This window comes from Takifugu flavidus, chromosome 18 (assembly GCF_003711565.1).
Source record: "Takifugu flavidus isolate HTHZ2018 chromosome 18, ASM371156v2, whole genome shotgun sequence".
Taxonomy (NCBI): Eukaryota; Metazoa; Chordata; class Actinopteri; order Tetraodontiformes; family Tetraodontidae; genus Takifugu; species Takifugu flavidus.
The window spans coordinates 8,117,700-8,132,317 of record NC_079537.1 but is presented as its reverse complement, the minus strand read 5'-3'; the positions used below and the strand labels follow the sequence as shown (position 1 = coordinate 8,132,317).

Here is a 14,618-nt window from a genome sequence, read left to right as displayed (position 1 = left end):
TGAAGAACAATACAAAAATCCCGCAGTCATTCACTTTCCAGACACAAATTCTAAAGCTAAAATAGGAAGTCTGTAGTTTCTCTCTCTCTCTCTCTCTCTGGTAAAAGACTTCAGGAAACAGTGGATATTTATAAAATTGTTTGTTGTATTTGAATGCCACACAAAGGTATGTATATTCTTACAGGTCATAAAAAAAAAAACTATACTCAGGAAGGGATAAAAAAATTCATCAAGATACAACAAATAACAAAATAACCCAGCTTTTTTATAATGACAAACAATTTCAAGTAGAAAGGAAATACTCTTTCCAATTATACATATAATACTATGTACATTTATAAAACACAGGATGTAACCAGGCTGACTAAACAGTTTAAAACAGTCAGTCACAATTGGTTCAACTTGACAGAATACTCAGCATGCAGAATGAGGCGTACAGTACGTTCCAAAGCCCACTAAGTAATACTTTTACATTAGTGTCCAAATTTCCTTTAATAAGGCACCTTTAAGATAGTAAAAGTAGTTTATCGTTGATTGTTCAAGCATGGAAATCTTTAAATTTGACTGCACCATGATGGAAGAAAAAACCCAGCTCATTGAACCCACAAAAATAAGTGAAGTACAATTTATCAGGGTGGTAATGACTGAAACCCATCTCAATACTCTTAAAGCTAATCTGTGGATTCTGACGGATTAGTGTGATTTCGAAACATCAACAGCACAACTGATGGACCCATACAGGACAGGATAAGGTTTAGACCAGCTCAAGTCTAATTTCACAGCTGTTTCTCTTGGAAAAGCCTCAGAAAGCAAAACTGAAATCACCACAGTACCTTTGGTAAATGCAAACAGAACCAAGACATATATAAAAAAAACAAAACCAAAAGAAAACAAAGTGATACAATCATTTTTGTCTTATGATGCAGGCATTTTAACTACACATTAACCAAGTACAAGTTTCTTGTACAGACAGTGCATATCAGAGACTGATCACCAGAATAATCACAATGACTCCCTATGTTTAGCGATTTTTCACAGCATGATGTTGACAGTGAAAAACTTAAGAAAAAAAAAACAAAGAAAATGCCATGAGGTTTCAGTTCATCCGCAGCTATCCAACAGAATATAAAGAGTTTGTTCTTGGCTTTGAAATATAAATTGTACAAGAGTCCTGAGCAGAATCAAGTTATGTTCCAGTGGTGTCAGAGCAAAGTCGGACCGTGCCTGTAAACGTGGAAATGAAACGCAACATATTTTCCCCCACATTTTCCCTTACTTGTCTTTGTTTCTTGATTTATTTTTTTGCAAGTGATGGACCAGTGCAGCCAGACAGAGTGAGGAAAAAGTGCTGGAGTTTAATAAATGGGGGGGGGGACCTATGACAACTGCCTATAAACTCAGAAACCCTGGCTTGGTGGTATACTCGTCTTCTTCATCTTCTCTTTCTACCTCCCCTCCGCTATGAGCTGCAGAGTTCTTCCTCTTGACTTGTTTGCTGGAGGTGCCGCGTGGCCTCTGCATGGGGACCAGAAGGCGGAACCCAGGCTGGCCCTTGGAGGCTGTGCCGGAGGACGTGGTTATCGTCTTAAATGTGCAAGGCATGAGCGGGGAGGAGGCGGAGCATGAGGACGAGGGGCTCACACTCTGGATGGAGGAGTAACCTGAGGAGAAGGAAAACGGCTCCCAACTGGGCTGGTTCTTACCAGCCTCCCTCTCATCTTCACAGAAGCTGTCTTCATCACTGGACAGAGCCCTGCAATGTTCCTGTTTTGCATCTTCAGTCAGTGAGTCCAGTTTGATGGATATCATAGAAACTGCGGAAACAAAACAACAGGTGTCAGAGTTTAGGAGTCCAAACACTTAATCTGGTCTCTCCTTATTCACCAGTGACTGCTAGCTTGCAAGATCCAAAAACAAAATGCTGTTTTTCTTTTAACATACTGCTGATGTAACAGTGCTGAGTCATCTCACTTAATATTCAAAAGGATGAGTAACTCAATCATTCATACTCTCCCTTTCACCCACTTTCTTGTTGACACTTACCGTCAACATCTTTCTCTCCCTCACTGTCCTCGTCCTGGTCTCCCTCATAACCAGAACAGGACGTGTCCAGGCTCCAGTCCAGGATGTCACCCAGCAATGTCTCCTCTTGCTTGGACAGCTCTGCTGTGGGCGTGGCCACAAAGCTCTCTCTGCGGCTCTGCATAGCGTCATCCCGTCTCCTTGAGAAAATGCGAACAATAATTGAAACAGCGAATTAAGGTGCAGATGGCACAAACAAGTGCCTTCTGGAGAAATGGATCATAGTTTTCCAACATGCTTGTTAAGATCTGGGAAATCTGGCCACTCACATAGTTATTTTGCAAAAGTCTTTTACAGAATGCTTTTATTTTATCTATATGTTCGTCATCATGCACCCTCTCTGTCCTCCTCTGCCTCTCCAGACATAATGCAGTTGTGCCCACTGACTCATCCACAATGGGGGGGGGGGGGCAACAGGCCACGTAAGAACTCGGGAGATATGCTTTTTTAAACCAGTTTACCACATGAAGCTTGCATTGACGGTATCAAACCCCATTTGTCAGCAGAAACGTTTTGTTTAAAATTATGTCTAAGGAGTTTCAAACGTAACTAAAAGGGAATAAAAGGCAGCTTCTGACCAGTCTGACAGCAGGGAATATGACTGTGGTATGGACCACCCAGAGAAAAATGAATAAATACCACCACTGAGCTCAAGATCTTTCCATCATGACCCTCCACTGAAATCTGACTGCTGGATACACATTGTGTCATAGCTCATTAGCATTTGTGCTAAGTAGTTGCTCATGTCATAGACCATCAGATTTTGGTCCGTACACCCGCCGTGCTGGTACCAAACCTACCTCTTGTTGGTGCTGGTTGGAGAAGCGAGGAAGGCATGGATGTCTGTTGGATGACCGTTTGAACAAGAAGGCTCCATCTGAGGCGCCTCCTCAGGGATCTCCAAGATCTGGCACAATTCTTTATAGTCCGCCACCTTTTGGCAAAACATGCACCATGTCACAAAAATTAGGCTTTGTTGAAAAATTAATATGAAAAATAAATACTGTAAATATAACACGTACCTTTTCTTTACTGATCTGATGGTAGACCTCGTCCTCAAATCGTTGTTTGACCCCGGTAAGAGACACATGTCTATAATCTTTGGGAACATCCTGACTGAAGCTGAAGGAGAGAGAACGAGGAAAAGAAAAACCTTAATCCACTTTCCTTACCACATCACTAATGAAAGGCACAAATCACATTACTTGTCCATTTGAGAATTACAGTTTTTCAGTACATGCCACTATCAAAGTGACTCACCCCGAAGCACGTTTCCGTGACTTACCATGTGATTGAGTGGGAAGACTCATCCCCCCCTCCCTCCCCCAAAGAATCTACAGCCCAGATGCCTCATAGTCTTTTACGACTTTGGCCTCCAGGTTAGATTGACAAAAGTCGATCACTTCTTAGAGCATTTTGAAACAACTAAAAACTACAAAACCACTACAGTTCCATATCTTTTGCCACAATTATGACCTTTCCTGAGGTCACAAAAAATATTACATTTAATTTTTACATATTCATGTCATCATGGCAGAAAATGGTACTTTAGAGGTTGGTAGAAAATGTGTTCTTTAACCGTGCTTGGGATACATCACTGGCAACTTGTATAATAGTACTGTCAAGTAGAGAAGCTAATTGCTTGGAAACACTAAGTGAAATCTTACCATTTGACATAGAGCAGCATGGAGAGAGAGACAAGGTCTTGCTTGGAGAATCCTGTGTAGTCAACCAACAGGCTAGGCCAGAGCGGGGCTGCAGAGAAGACGACCACAGACACAAATCAAACGCTACACTTGCCTTGAGCTCTCTAAATATGTTTGACAATGATTTGTGTTCCACGTCTATCTTTAAAAGTAATGGTTGCATTCCGCTTCTAAAACAGGCCGTGTGTTATCTGTGCAGCCGGTGTTATTACCATAGTGATGTAGTGCTCGCGTAAGCAGCAGCGCGGCGCAGGCCAGTTTGGCAGGCGGCGGCGTGGCGAGGGGAGAGTACAGCAGTGACAGCTCACAGATGTAGCTAAAGAGGTGAGTGGTCCTCCTCTCCAGGGGGAGCAGAGACAGCAGAACCTCGCCATAGTCCAGCAGCGTGGGGCACTAGTGTGAAATCATATTTGAAGTTATGGTTTACAACTCCGACAAATACCTTTAAGGGATGTCAGGTTTGGAAATTCGATGTACTCACTCTGATCTTTCCCTCCAGCACAGACACAACCTCCCCCATCATACGAACCAGGTCTTCATATTTATACGTGTTGTCTGTTAGCCAGACAGCTTCGCGTATGGTCAAGATTTCTTTACTCATATAGCTGCAGAAGTGAATAAATAAAACAAATGAATGCAAAGAAATGCATTTAATAGACCACTGGTAATTGTAAACAAACAGCAATAATCTCCTTCAGTCTAGCCATGACAAGGAAAGAAGTAGAATTCTGAGTTAAATGTCCAACAGACACTAAAATGTTGTGAAACATGCAAAGGATTGTGTATTTGTGTATTCTTACCGTGTACAAACTACCATGCAGGCAATTCCAAGTAACTGGAGCCGAGCCTTTGGGACAGAGCGTAGAGCCAAGTAGCGGTCTACACAACCCACTGTCACATGCAGCGTAAGGCTGGAGAAATCCTTCATAGTGGTCACCTCCACGAGCCAGTCGACCAGGATGTACCTGGAGGGAAAAAAGGTCCAAGAGATTTTGGATGAGCAACATATTAGTGGTGTTTCATATCGTTATCTTTCAAATTGTTATACAAGACAACTGAAACACTGAGCCGCCACTCTCTACAGACCATTTAGAAGCACGTGGTTGTGATTCTGTTCCTGCGTACCTCATGGTGTCATTGATGCCTGGTCTGAGGGCACCTAGACTGCAGTGTTGTGAGGCAGGGTGAGCGGAACTGAACAGCTGAGACACTAAATCAGAGCAGGCCTTTGATTCCAGACCTAATGGATTCCCACAGCTGCACACTTTGGCCAGGGAGAGCTGAATAGGATGAAAGCACATATTTACCCTTAAGGACGGAAAAACAGTTACCCCAAAGGTTTGCTCATTATGTTATCATACGCTATGATAAAAAGGACAACGGTTAAGTACTATATTGTAGAAAGGTAGTAATGTCACTCCGGCAAAGATTCTAAGTCCCTGAATATGCTTTAATAATTTGTCCAAGTGAACAAGTGGAAATGGAAATGGAGGAGAACAACAATTTGTACCATGGCAGAGGCGCTGGCTGACTCATGGATTACTGGTAATCATCAAAATCAGAGTCATCACTATATTCTTTCAAATCACACACCTGTGCTTCCCAGCATCCTTTCCCAGCATAGTCCCTGAGGGTTCTTATGCACTGGAGGTATCTGCCCGGGTCAGTCATCTGAAAATGAGTAGAGATTCATCAATCAAATCTTTTTGACCACACTCAAAAACCATATTCATAAATTACAGATTTCAAAGTATAACAACAAACTCACGGCCCCTCTCCGTTTGTGCTCCCACAGCAGGTAGGAACTTTGTAGACAACCAGCTTGTGATGACCGCTCCAGCATCGATACAGCTTCAGAGAGCTTGTCATCCCCCTGAAAAGAAAATCCATGCGGGGGTGAGTGACAGACATCCCATTACAGAAGAGAATGACTAAAATGTACAGATGCTGCAACTGTGGTTGAACTGTGACATTTGCACACAACTACACAATAGCAGAGCACCCAATGCATTCACACTTACTTCAAATAGCTGCAAAACTCGAGCTAGACAGTGCAACAAGGGTCCCCTCTTCTCCTACAGGCAAGAGAGAAAAGAAACCACAACCACTTAAATTATCCAGTGAACTAATGGACTCAATGAATATTCCTGTGTACATTTATTTAAAATGGCCGGAAGGAACTAAGAATCTCTTGGATTTTCCTGAAACATTCATATTGTGCATTGTTAACATCATAAAACTGCGGTATTACCAAGAATGTGGCCTAATTTTCATATATAGGGGCCAGAGGGAAACCTACCACGTGCTTTTCACACTCCGCCTTGAGGTGGTCAAACACGACTGCTTTGCAGCAGCTCCCTGTGGGTGACCATGGCGGGCGGATGAAGACCCAGATGAAGGGATTGACAGAAGGAGCGCGCAGGGTCTCTGCCAGGCTGAAAAAGTGAGCGGCCTTGCGTCCACAAACATCTGCTCGTCCTTCATCACTCAATAACGCTGATGGAGAAAAACACGATGCACAAATGAGTTTACATGTGGTGTTAAAGGCAACAAACAATGATAAGAGAGCTAAACTTACGGCCTTCGTTGTATAAGTAAGCAATTCCTAGCTTCACAGCAGCTTCAAAATTACCCTTTTCAGCAGCCCTGTAATATGACAGTTCTTCAATAAATCACCCATACGAAAGGACAACACTTTACATCTGAATTTGGGTTTTTTTTCAACAGACTGTCAGTCATGCCTGTACCTTTCAAATAGCCATAAGCTGTTGGGAGAAGGCCACGAGTCTCTAAAACTGACCCTCGCCCAAACACTAGAGTGGTTGTCAACAATGTCCCTTAGTTGGGAGTGAGCCTGCAACAGAAAAGAGGACAGTTGGTCAACACCAGGCAAAATTAACTCAACTGGTCACAATGTGTGTGCTCCGTAATATATAAAAAACTGGGACGCCAAGAGGTCAGGAGTGTTACAGTGCATTCACTCACAGCTCTGACAGACAGCAAGTCCTCAGCCGACAGGCACTGGAGAATGCAGAGAAGGACCTCCTCAGGTAGGGACAGCAGGCCGAGGGCCGGTGGGACTCGCTTACGGACCCGCTTCTTTGTCGGAACTGAGTAGCATTTTGAACATCTGCAGTGGAGCACTGAAAGAAAAGGGAAATACTGTATAGAAATTCTGGAAACTCAAAAGGACTCTAGTTTGAAAATTAATGTTTTCAAGCTGTGAGGCTAAGTGCGTTGCACGAGAAAACCCTGCCAAAGCCATTTAACAGCTTTGTGCAGACCCCTAAATTGAATTCTCACACTGATGCCAAACAAATATTTGCTCTTAATTTAAAAGCCCAGGGGTGAGATCATCTAATCTGGTTACCGGACCAATGTGAAGGATTCCACATTCAAAAAACGCCTATCGTAAGGGTTCTCCAAATGGTCTGATTAGATTAAAAAGTTGAAACCAAATGCAATAAGGCTTCATCTCATCTCTGCCAGGGCCATAAAGACAAGATATTACGTAATTAAACAGTATAATTCAGGCTAATATATAGCCAGCTAAACAGCTGGGTAAAAAAACTCGACGTAAGTGAGCGCCTAAATTTCCCTCCTAACGTTAACCTGGCAGAGTTGATGGAATTTTGCATTAATAGTGATACTTAACATAGTCAACATAAACAAAAGTATTGTACCACGTATTTTAATAGCTGTTGGCATCATTAATCTATATAAACTACAGTAATTTACGCCAATACTCAAGTAGCCTAGGAGTCAAGATAGCGAACCGGCAGATGTCTATTTCCGTCGAAACGCAATCATTTAAAGTATATTAACAAATATCACCCCTGAATTAATTATATATTATTAATAATAGAGATTGTTATAATTCTTAAAGAGTTACTTACCGCCTGCTTTCATTGCAAGTGTAGTATATGTTCTTCCAGCAGCAATGTCTCTGCGCCTGTCCCCTGCGGTGCGATGTAAATATAGCGGCGGAACCAGATAAAACTAAAAGCATAAAAATGTCAAAAGTGTTTTTCAGCAATTTGTGGTGAAGTGTTTCAACGCTATGTCACAGCCTTTAATGTACTTCACCACTCTAGTAAATTCACAAGTAGTGAGCTTTCACCAGAATTCAAAATTTCCAGCACGCGGCCCCTCTTGTTAGACCCGCCCTCAATGCGCCTTAACCCCCGCCCATGCTCGCTGTTTAAATTGTTATTTCATTCTGATTGGGCAAAATGGGTGACGCCCATCCGCCAAGTAGCCAGCGTCTCATTGGCCAGCGCATCAAATGGGGAAACCTATTGGCCAAATTTTACGAACTGCGAAATATCGGTAGCTTATTGGTGAACGTCACACCATTTCGAAGTACGCGCTCGCCGCCTAATGGGATCGATTGGCTGAACAGATGACCGTAAAACCCACATGATTCAAACCTTTCTCGAGGATCCTGGGAAATGTAGTTAAGTGCAATCGCCGTTTAAAGGGACCACATTTAAAGGGACAGATGGTTAATTCTACAAAACATTAAAAAATCACTAGAAACCATTAAAAAAAAGAAATAGAGGTTTTTAGGAATTCTGAATTTCACCTCAGAATTTTGACCTTATCCTTAAAAATAAAAAGATTTTAATTAAAGTCTTCTTGTACTTGCTACTAAATGAGTACCAAAATCCATATTGTGCTATGTCAATGAATGGTCAGTCATCCAGGCTAAAGGAACCTCTTGGCTTATGAGTATTGGACTTGTGTCAGTTTCAGCCGTTATCTAAAGATTTGTGTGTCTATGTGTGTTTGTGCCTGTGTGATTGTGTGCCTGTGTGCACTTGGTTCTCGTCTGATGACCGTGATGATGACATTGTTGTGTAAAAGGGGACCGAGAGTCTCAAACCCCCCACTCCCCAACGACTCTTGGTTCAGAATCAGTTTCTGTCTCGATGTCTTTTAAATGGCATCATCAACAGTTTGAAAGTGTGAAAGTGTGAAACTTTCTTCGTAAATCTGGGCTATAAAAACCCATTAGTCCAAGTCCACCACAGCCACATTATTATAACGCCTCTCTGGCCTGTCACACATCCAATGTTGACTGTATTTTTAAACACATAAACTGCACTCGGTCAACATCTGCTGTATCTGGAAAAGATTAAGACCTTGAACAGCAATCATTTAAACAGCTCTCTTGGCCTAAGAGTGCTTTCTTGATTGGCTGCTCTTTTTGAGTAGAGTCATAAAGAGGCTGAGCACAATGTAATCAGGTGATTGTAGAGGGCTCGCCATTGATCCACACATCAATATTACATTTTGATTTTTGAAAGAAAACACAATGGATGAGCCCTGATTATTTTGTGTTTGTGCTGGATCTGTGAACAAGTCTCACGTGACGTTGTAGAAATAACGATTTTTGTTATCTTCCCCTGGGTTCATTGTGGCGTTATCTCCAATCTGGGTGACCTCAGACACAGGGCACACCCTTTTTCTCAACAGATGCAGACATTGTTGCCATAGAAACCCAGACTCCTATAGTCACTGTTTTCTCAGAAAAACAAAGTGACAGTCATCTATCTATCTATCTATTTATCTATCATCTATCATCTATCTATCTATCTATCTATCTATCTATCTATCTATCTATCTATCTATCTATCTATCTATATCTATCTATCTATCATCTATCTATCTATCTATCTATCTATCTATCTATCTATCTATCTATCTATCTATCTGTCTATCTGTCTATCTATCTGTCTATCTATCTATCTATCTATCTATCTATCTATCTATCTATCTATCTATCTATCTATCTATCTATCTTCATAAAAGTTAATACACGGCTTGAAAATGAACTCAATTTATTTGAATGTGTTCACATAAATCACACACACACACACACACACACACACACCACACACACACACACACACACACACACACACACACACACACACAAACTCAGAGGCAAATGTGTTTTGCTGCATAATCCAGGTGTATAATTATGTCCCATCATCATTATTCATAATTTATGAGAATATTTATGCTCATTATACATATTCTGCATACCGCCGGAAGAAATTAAGTTTGAATCAAAGTGAAGAGGAGAGAGTGATAACTTCACACCATGGCTAATGGTGCAGATCAATTGGAAGTTCATGTGGTTTGAAATGCTGATATTTCCTGTCAATTAAAAAGATGAAATTTTAATGTAAGATTGTCTGCAGTTGTGATGGATAGGAGAACGTCACATATTTTCCTCTTAGAAATAATCAATAGCGTGCACGTGCCAGCACAATGCTATCTCACTGTTTGCCAGTGTTTGAAGGATTAAATGAAATGGCTAATCGCGTTTGTTTCTATTATAATTAATGGGATTTCATTAAATCGGGCCAGGCAGGCATGTGCCACCGAAGCAGACAATGCAAAATCCTACAGAGATGTAATTTAGAAACAACAGAGCCGCTGGAAATGCGCTGCTGTGTCCATTTGAGTAATTCAGTACAAGGAAAGTCAAATTTGAAAGGGGCAGACGGATGAGTTGCTCCCATCTGGTTTCCTGCAATCTCTGCTGATCCCAGCAAAGCGAATGACCACTATCTGCTCTCTCTCCCCATGTTGGCTTCACTGATGTTGAGATGGTAAACATGTAAAAACAAGTTTTACTGAAAGAGAAAGCCTTACTGAGTTTCTATAGCAGCCACCTGGTGAAAAGTGCTTAACAAAAAAACTGTTTACCATTTAAAAAAAAAAACTCAGAAGAGGATATTAGCTTAAAAAATGTAGTGACTGTAAAGTGACAGTGAAAGGAAAATGTATTGAATTTTAACCAATGAACACAAATCCTTCCACTGAATTTTGAGGTTTTTTGAGGAATTTTGAGTGGTTAGAATCCAGGAATTCTACACCTATATACCAGTTCCTAACTTCCCCCTTTCCCTCTTTTTCTGTAGAAACTTTTTCTGTAGAGTCTAGCACCCATGGAGGGGGACTCAGTATTTCAATGCTAAGATACAAAAAACTCAAAGATTGGATGCTAATATATCTGATGTCATATTAAAGTATTAAAACATGTCTGCGTTTGTTATTGCCTCTTGACAACAGATTCCTACATATTGGATATTTCTCATATTTGTCAGTAGAGGGAGTCTCATTTTCCACCTGACACTAGCGGGTTTGCTTAGCTAAGACGGTCGAATTCAGCAAATCTTCCAAGACGTCATTATATTCCAATATAAACCAGCAGGGAAGGAATCACAGCTTCATCAAGCGAAATAAAAGTAGAGCATTGCAGGCAACTTAAGTCACATTCATTTATTACAGGCAAAATGTACAGATATGTAGAAATATAACAGTAGAAAATAATCATATATGTACAGCACCAAATACTAGAGGCCGGGCAAATAAACATATTTAATGTCACTCGGTGGAGTGGCAAATAGCTTAGGCAAGACAGCGAGACTGTCTACTGGGACATATAATATTTCCCCTGCAGCTGGGAGAGGTAGATTTTCCCCTTTCATTTTTTTCCAGAAGGCAGAAGGGAAATCGATGTCTGGTACTTCTATCAGTTTTCGTGACATATGCATGATTAAAATGAGCAAAATACAACATGGAGTGTGACTCATAACATTTGAACTAACGCATGAGGCACCTGCCTGGTCAGCTGCTGTCCCAGGCTTATTTAATATGACCAGTTCCCATAGACATATTAAATAAACTCAATCATCCACCAGCATTTCCTGTGAGGTTTACCTTGAATGAAAAAAGGGCTGGCTTGAGTGCACATTATGCATGTGCTTCACCAGCTGATCTATGTTAGCTATAAACATAACAGCCGGTTTTATTACCACCTCTGACACTAATGCGCCGAATTCCATCAGAGCTTTAATAGATGGCACGCCATTCCAGCATAAAAAACCCCAACATAATTATTTCCCCGCTTCTCCTTTTCCATGAGTTCCTCTTAATTTCCCCTTCTTCCTTTTGGCTGTCAACACCTGTGACGCACACATGCACACTAAGCAGGATTTAATTTTTTTGTTGTTGTTGGACAGGTCTGATCCATTGCGCGTATGCTAAAGCTGGGAGGTTAGAAGCATCGACATAACTGGCAAGCTTTTAACATTACACATTAACAACCAGCTTTTGATGCATAGACGCATTCAACACGGCTACTAGGGCGAAATCACCATCAACGTAATCATGATCAATAATGGTTGTCAAGGGTAAAAGCACAATCGGTCACCTGAAAACACAAGCCGCACACTACTTTAATCCTTCTTTAACGGCTATTTTTAGCTTCTTGTGTCCACCAAGACGTGTTGCAGGCAAGAATGTTTAAGACAAGGACAACGTGCCATGGGGTGTCTCGTCGGGAGAGCCCGCACACCAGTAGAAAGCAGTTCTTTGCAATAGCTAAAGGCAGATATGTTCGTTCCTTCACTCTGAAAGATAAGGTGAAGGAAAGGGAAAGTCCAGAGTCTGGAGCGTTCTATTTTCAGAGTGACGGAGATTCTGTTTCTTTCCACGATTAGACAGGGAGAGAGAATAATCGACTTTCTTAGGCACAGCGAGATAAAGCCAAAGGTCTGGCAGCCTTGATGTCCATTTCAGCGTCTGAACATGTGCATCCAAAGGATGAATGCGATCCATTCAGGGCGATATCACAATGGGTGTGTGAGGGGAAACGAAGGCAAATGGGATGGAAGAGGTGAGGAGAGTAAGAGAGCGGCAGGGTTCAGTTCATATAGAAACGGGGGAATGCATCAGAGCCTTTTTCCATGAGGCTAGCACAAGGCACCACATGGGAGGGGGGGCCTGGGGGAGCAGGATCAGTCAAGTGTTGCACTGACACGTCTCTTCGGTCAGTGTCCTTTAGTAATCCTTGTTGGTAGAGACGAGGCGTCCCGCTGAGACAAGTCCGCTTGCTCGCACATCCAAATGGGCGGTATCATTTGAAACAACAGCCACTATTGTTGAACCTGACGCACAAGCGGCTCTACAAAAAGTTTCTGTTGTGTTTGTTGTCCGTGCAAAACTTTTGTTTCCCAATAACAAGGTCAAAGTTCTTTAACTCATTTCCATTTCCCCCTGTAGATCCCCCCCGCCCTCCCCGGCCCATGGTCTGCACGGATGCCAGTCAGATCCTACTTGACTCGAGTTCCACTTTGCCATTGCGTAAAAAAAGCCCCAATCACATTGCTGCGGTGTCACAGGATGAGCGAATGATGCTGGTCGCTGACGCGGGTGCACTGCCGGGTTTCAGGTTGCTTGTTTGGCCCACTTCTGGCCTCTCACGGAGTCACCTGTTCGGGGAGGAGGAATGCTGTCACTGACGTGTTTAGTGACGTCAGCACGGACTCCGACAGCCGCTCTGCATAGCTATCCGTAGTATTCTTGTGCATATGTCAGTGAGGACCCTATGGAGCATGTGCCCGTGCATATTTGTTTTACTGCTGTTAAGTTGTTTTGACACTGGACACTTCTAATGATGCGTGTTAGGTATTTGTGATCATACCTTTCCAATCCAAAATATTCCAGACCTTGCATACAGGTCCTCCAGAGTCCTGCCTGCCTGCCTGCCTGTCTCTGTGTCTGTCTGTCTGTCTGTCTGTCCTACCACCCTCGATTACTCTCCAGTAAAAGTTGTGCCAGCGAAGAATTGGGAGGGGGGGATTTAGGGCTGAGAGGTAAAGTGGCAACTTTTATACCAGACCCCTGAGCTCCAAGCCCCAGTTGTGTCTCTCCTGTCAAGGTTCTCTTGCTGTTCTCCCCAACGTGTGCTTCACAGGGGACACTGCTCGGAGTTAAAGGATCCTCCTTCTTTCTTTTTCCTCCTCTTCTTCTTGTGGACAGTCCAACAAGCGGTGGCCACCAGCAGCAGCAGAAGACCCATGACAAGCAGGACCACAGACACCACTTTGGTCTGAGGCAGGTCATTGTAGGTGTAGGTGACACCTGTCCCAGCTATGCCGATCACCAAAGAGATGATTCCGAAGGGAAAGATGCAGCGGTACCAGGACTTTTCCATGCCGCCGGTGGCCTGAGACAGACGCTCCAGCGAGGAGAGCACCTCAGGCACTTTGGAAGCACCAGCTTCCAGTGATTGAGCTTCCTGCCCAGAACCGGTGTGGGGCTGGTTTTGGCAGGCCAGGTGGCTGGTAGTACAACCCATTCCGATGCTGACGGTTTCCAGATCCCGAACCCAGACTGTAGCTTTGGCTCCGTTCGACCCGTTGTCTTTCAGCCCCAGCCTGGAAAAACAGAAGAAGAAAAAAAAAACAAAGGCAGAAGGAAAAAAGGAAGCTTATATGAGACTGGAGAAATGGCTGAAGCGTGTCAGATGAAGGCTTTTTAAGTCAGCGCTGAAATCCACTCACTTTCCCCCTCTCTGCCTCCTCTGGTCGTGTCTCTGCACACTGCCTGCTGGCTCTGTGGCAGCACATTGTACAATCTGCTCAACATAGTGGTGTGAGATATATGAGGGACAGTGGGAAGGGGAGGAGCCAGCCAATAAAAACGGGCACGTCCAAGCGCTCTGACTGGTCTACTGAGTGTGACATCAAACTGGGAAGTAAGGCGAACACAGACTGACGAAACATGAGGGGAGGGAGGGAAGGCTGCCCCCTCTTTTCTTCACCGTCTCATCTCTGCTTCAAACTCTGCAGTCTTCATTTTATCTGTACAAAACACGCACGCACACACAGGGAACAAAGCATCCTGGAAAGCAGAGAATAAAGGGGAATCCCGCGTCTTATCAGGATGGAAAGCTTATTTACGCTGACATATATTTTACAAGGGAAGAGGAATCACGACTGCACCAACGCAGATGTGTCCCCTCAAAGC

At 43.0% G+C, this 14,618-nt stretch overlaps 2 protein-coding genes and 1 long non-coding RNA gene across 3 annotated transcripts; 1 reads left to right on the top strand and 2 right to left on the bottom strand.

Annotated features, from left to right (window-relative positions):
- Positions 1-123: 123 nt before the first annotated feature.
- On the bottom strand, positions 124-7,939 carry ccnf (cyclin F). The gene is made up of 17 exons (XM_057015642.1): positions 7,685-7,939; positions 6,774-6,931; positions 6,536-6,642; positions 6,367-6,434; positions 6,088-6,284; positions 5,810-5,863; positions 5,557-5,661; positions 5,382-5,459; positions 4,914-5,068; positions 4,589-4,753; positions 4,270-4,393; positions 4,001-4,181; positions 3,750-3,837; positions 3,105-3,204; positions 2,883-3,016; positions 2,044-2,222; positions 124-1,814 (listed from the first exon to the last, which is right to left on the bottom strand). The coding sequence occupies exons 1-17, from the start codon at positions 7,695-7,697 to the stop codon at positions 1,390-1,392; spliced, it is 2,331 nt and encodes a 776-aa protein (XP_056871622.1). The 5' UTR covers positions 7,698-7,939; the 3' UTR covers positions 124-1,389.
- On the top strand, positions 1,477-6,487 carry LOC130515434 (uncharacterized). The gene is made up of 3 exons (XR_008947193.1): positions 1,477-1,784; positions 5,584-5,684; positions 6,069-6,487. It is a non-coding gene; the product is annotated as an uncharacterized LOC130515434 (long non-coding RNA).
- Positions 7,940-11,071: 3,132 nt separating the features above from the next.
- On the bottom strand, positions 11,072-14,358 carry LOC130514863 (transmembrane protein 100). Its single transcript, XM_057014694.1, has 2 exons — positions 14,153-14,358; positions 11,072-14,026 (listed from the first exon to the last, which is right to left on the bottom strand). The coding sequence occupies exon 2, from the start codon at positions 13,945-13,947 to the stop codon at positions 13,558-13,560; it is 390 nt and encodes a 129-aa protein (XP_056870674.1). The 5' UTR covers positions 13,948-14,026; positions 14,153-14,358; the 3' UTR covers positions 11,072-13,557.
- Positions 14,359-14,618: the final 260 nt, after the last annotated feature.

What these genes read in the sequence shown, in the direction of transcription:
- ccnf (XM_057015642.1), bottom strand. An exon ending in AGCTTATGGCTATTTGAAAG is followed by an intron (nt 6,435 to 6,535) that starts GTACAGGCATGA and finishes GTCATATTACAG; the next exon opens with GGCTGCTGAAAAGGGTAATT. An exon ending in TTACTTATACAACGAAGGCC is followed by an intron (nt 6,285 to 6,366) that starts GTAAGTTTAGCT and finishes TTTCTCCATCAG; the next exon opens with CGTTATTGAGTGATGAAGGA.
- LOC130514863 (XM_057014694.1), bottom strand. Translation starts at nt 13,947, where the DNA reads ATGGGTTGTACTACCAGCCACCTGGCCTGCCAAAACCAGCCCCACACC.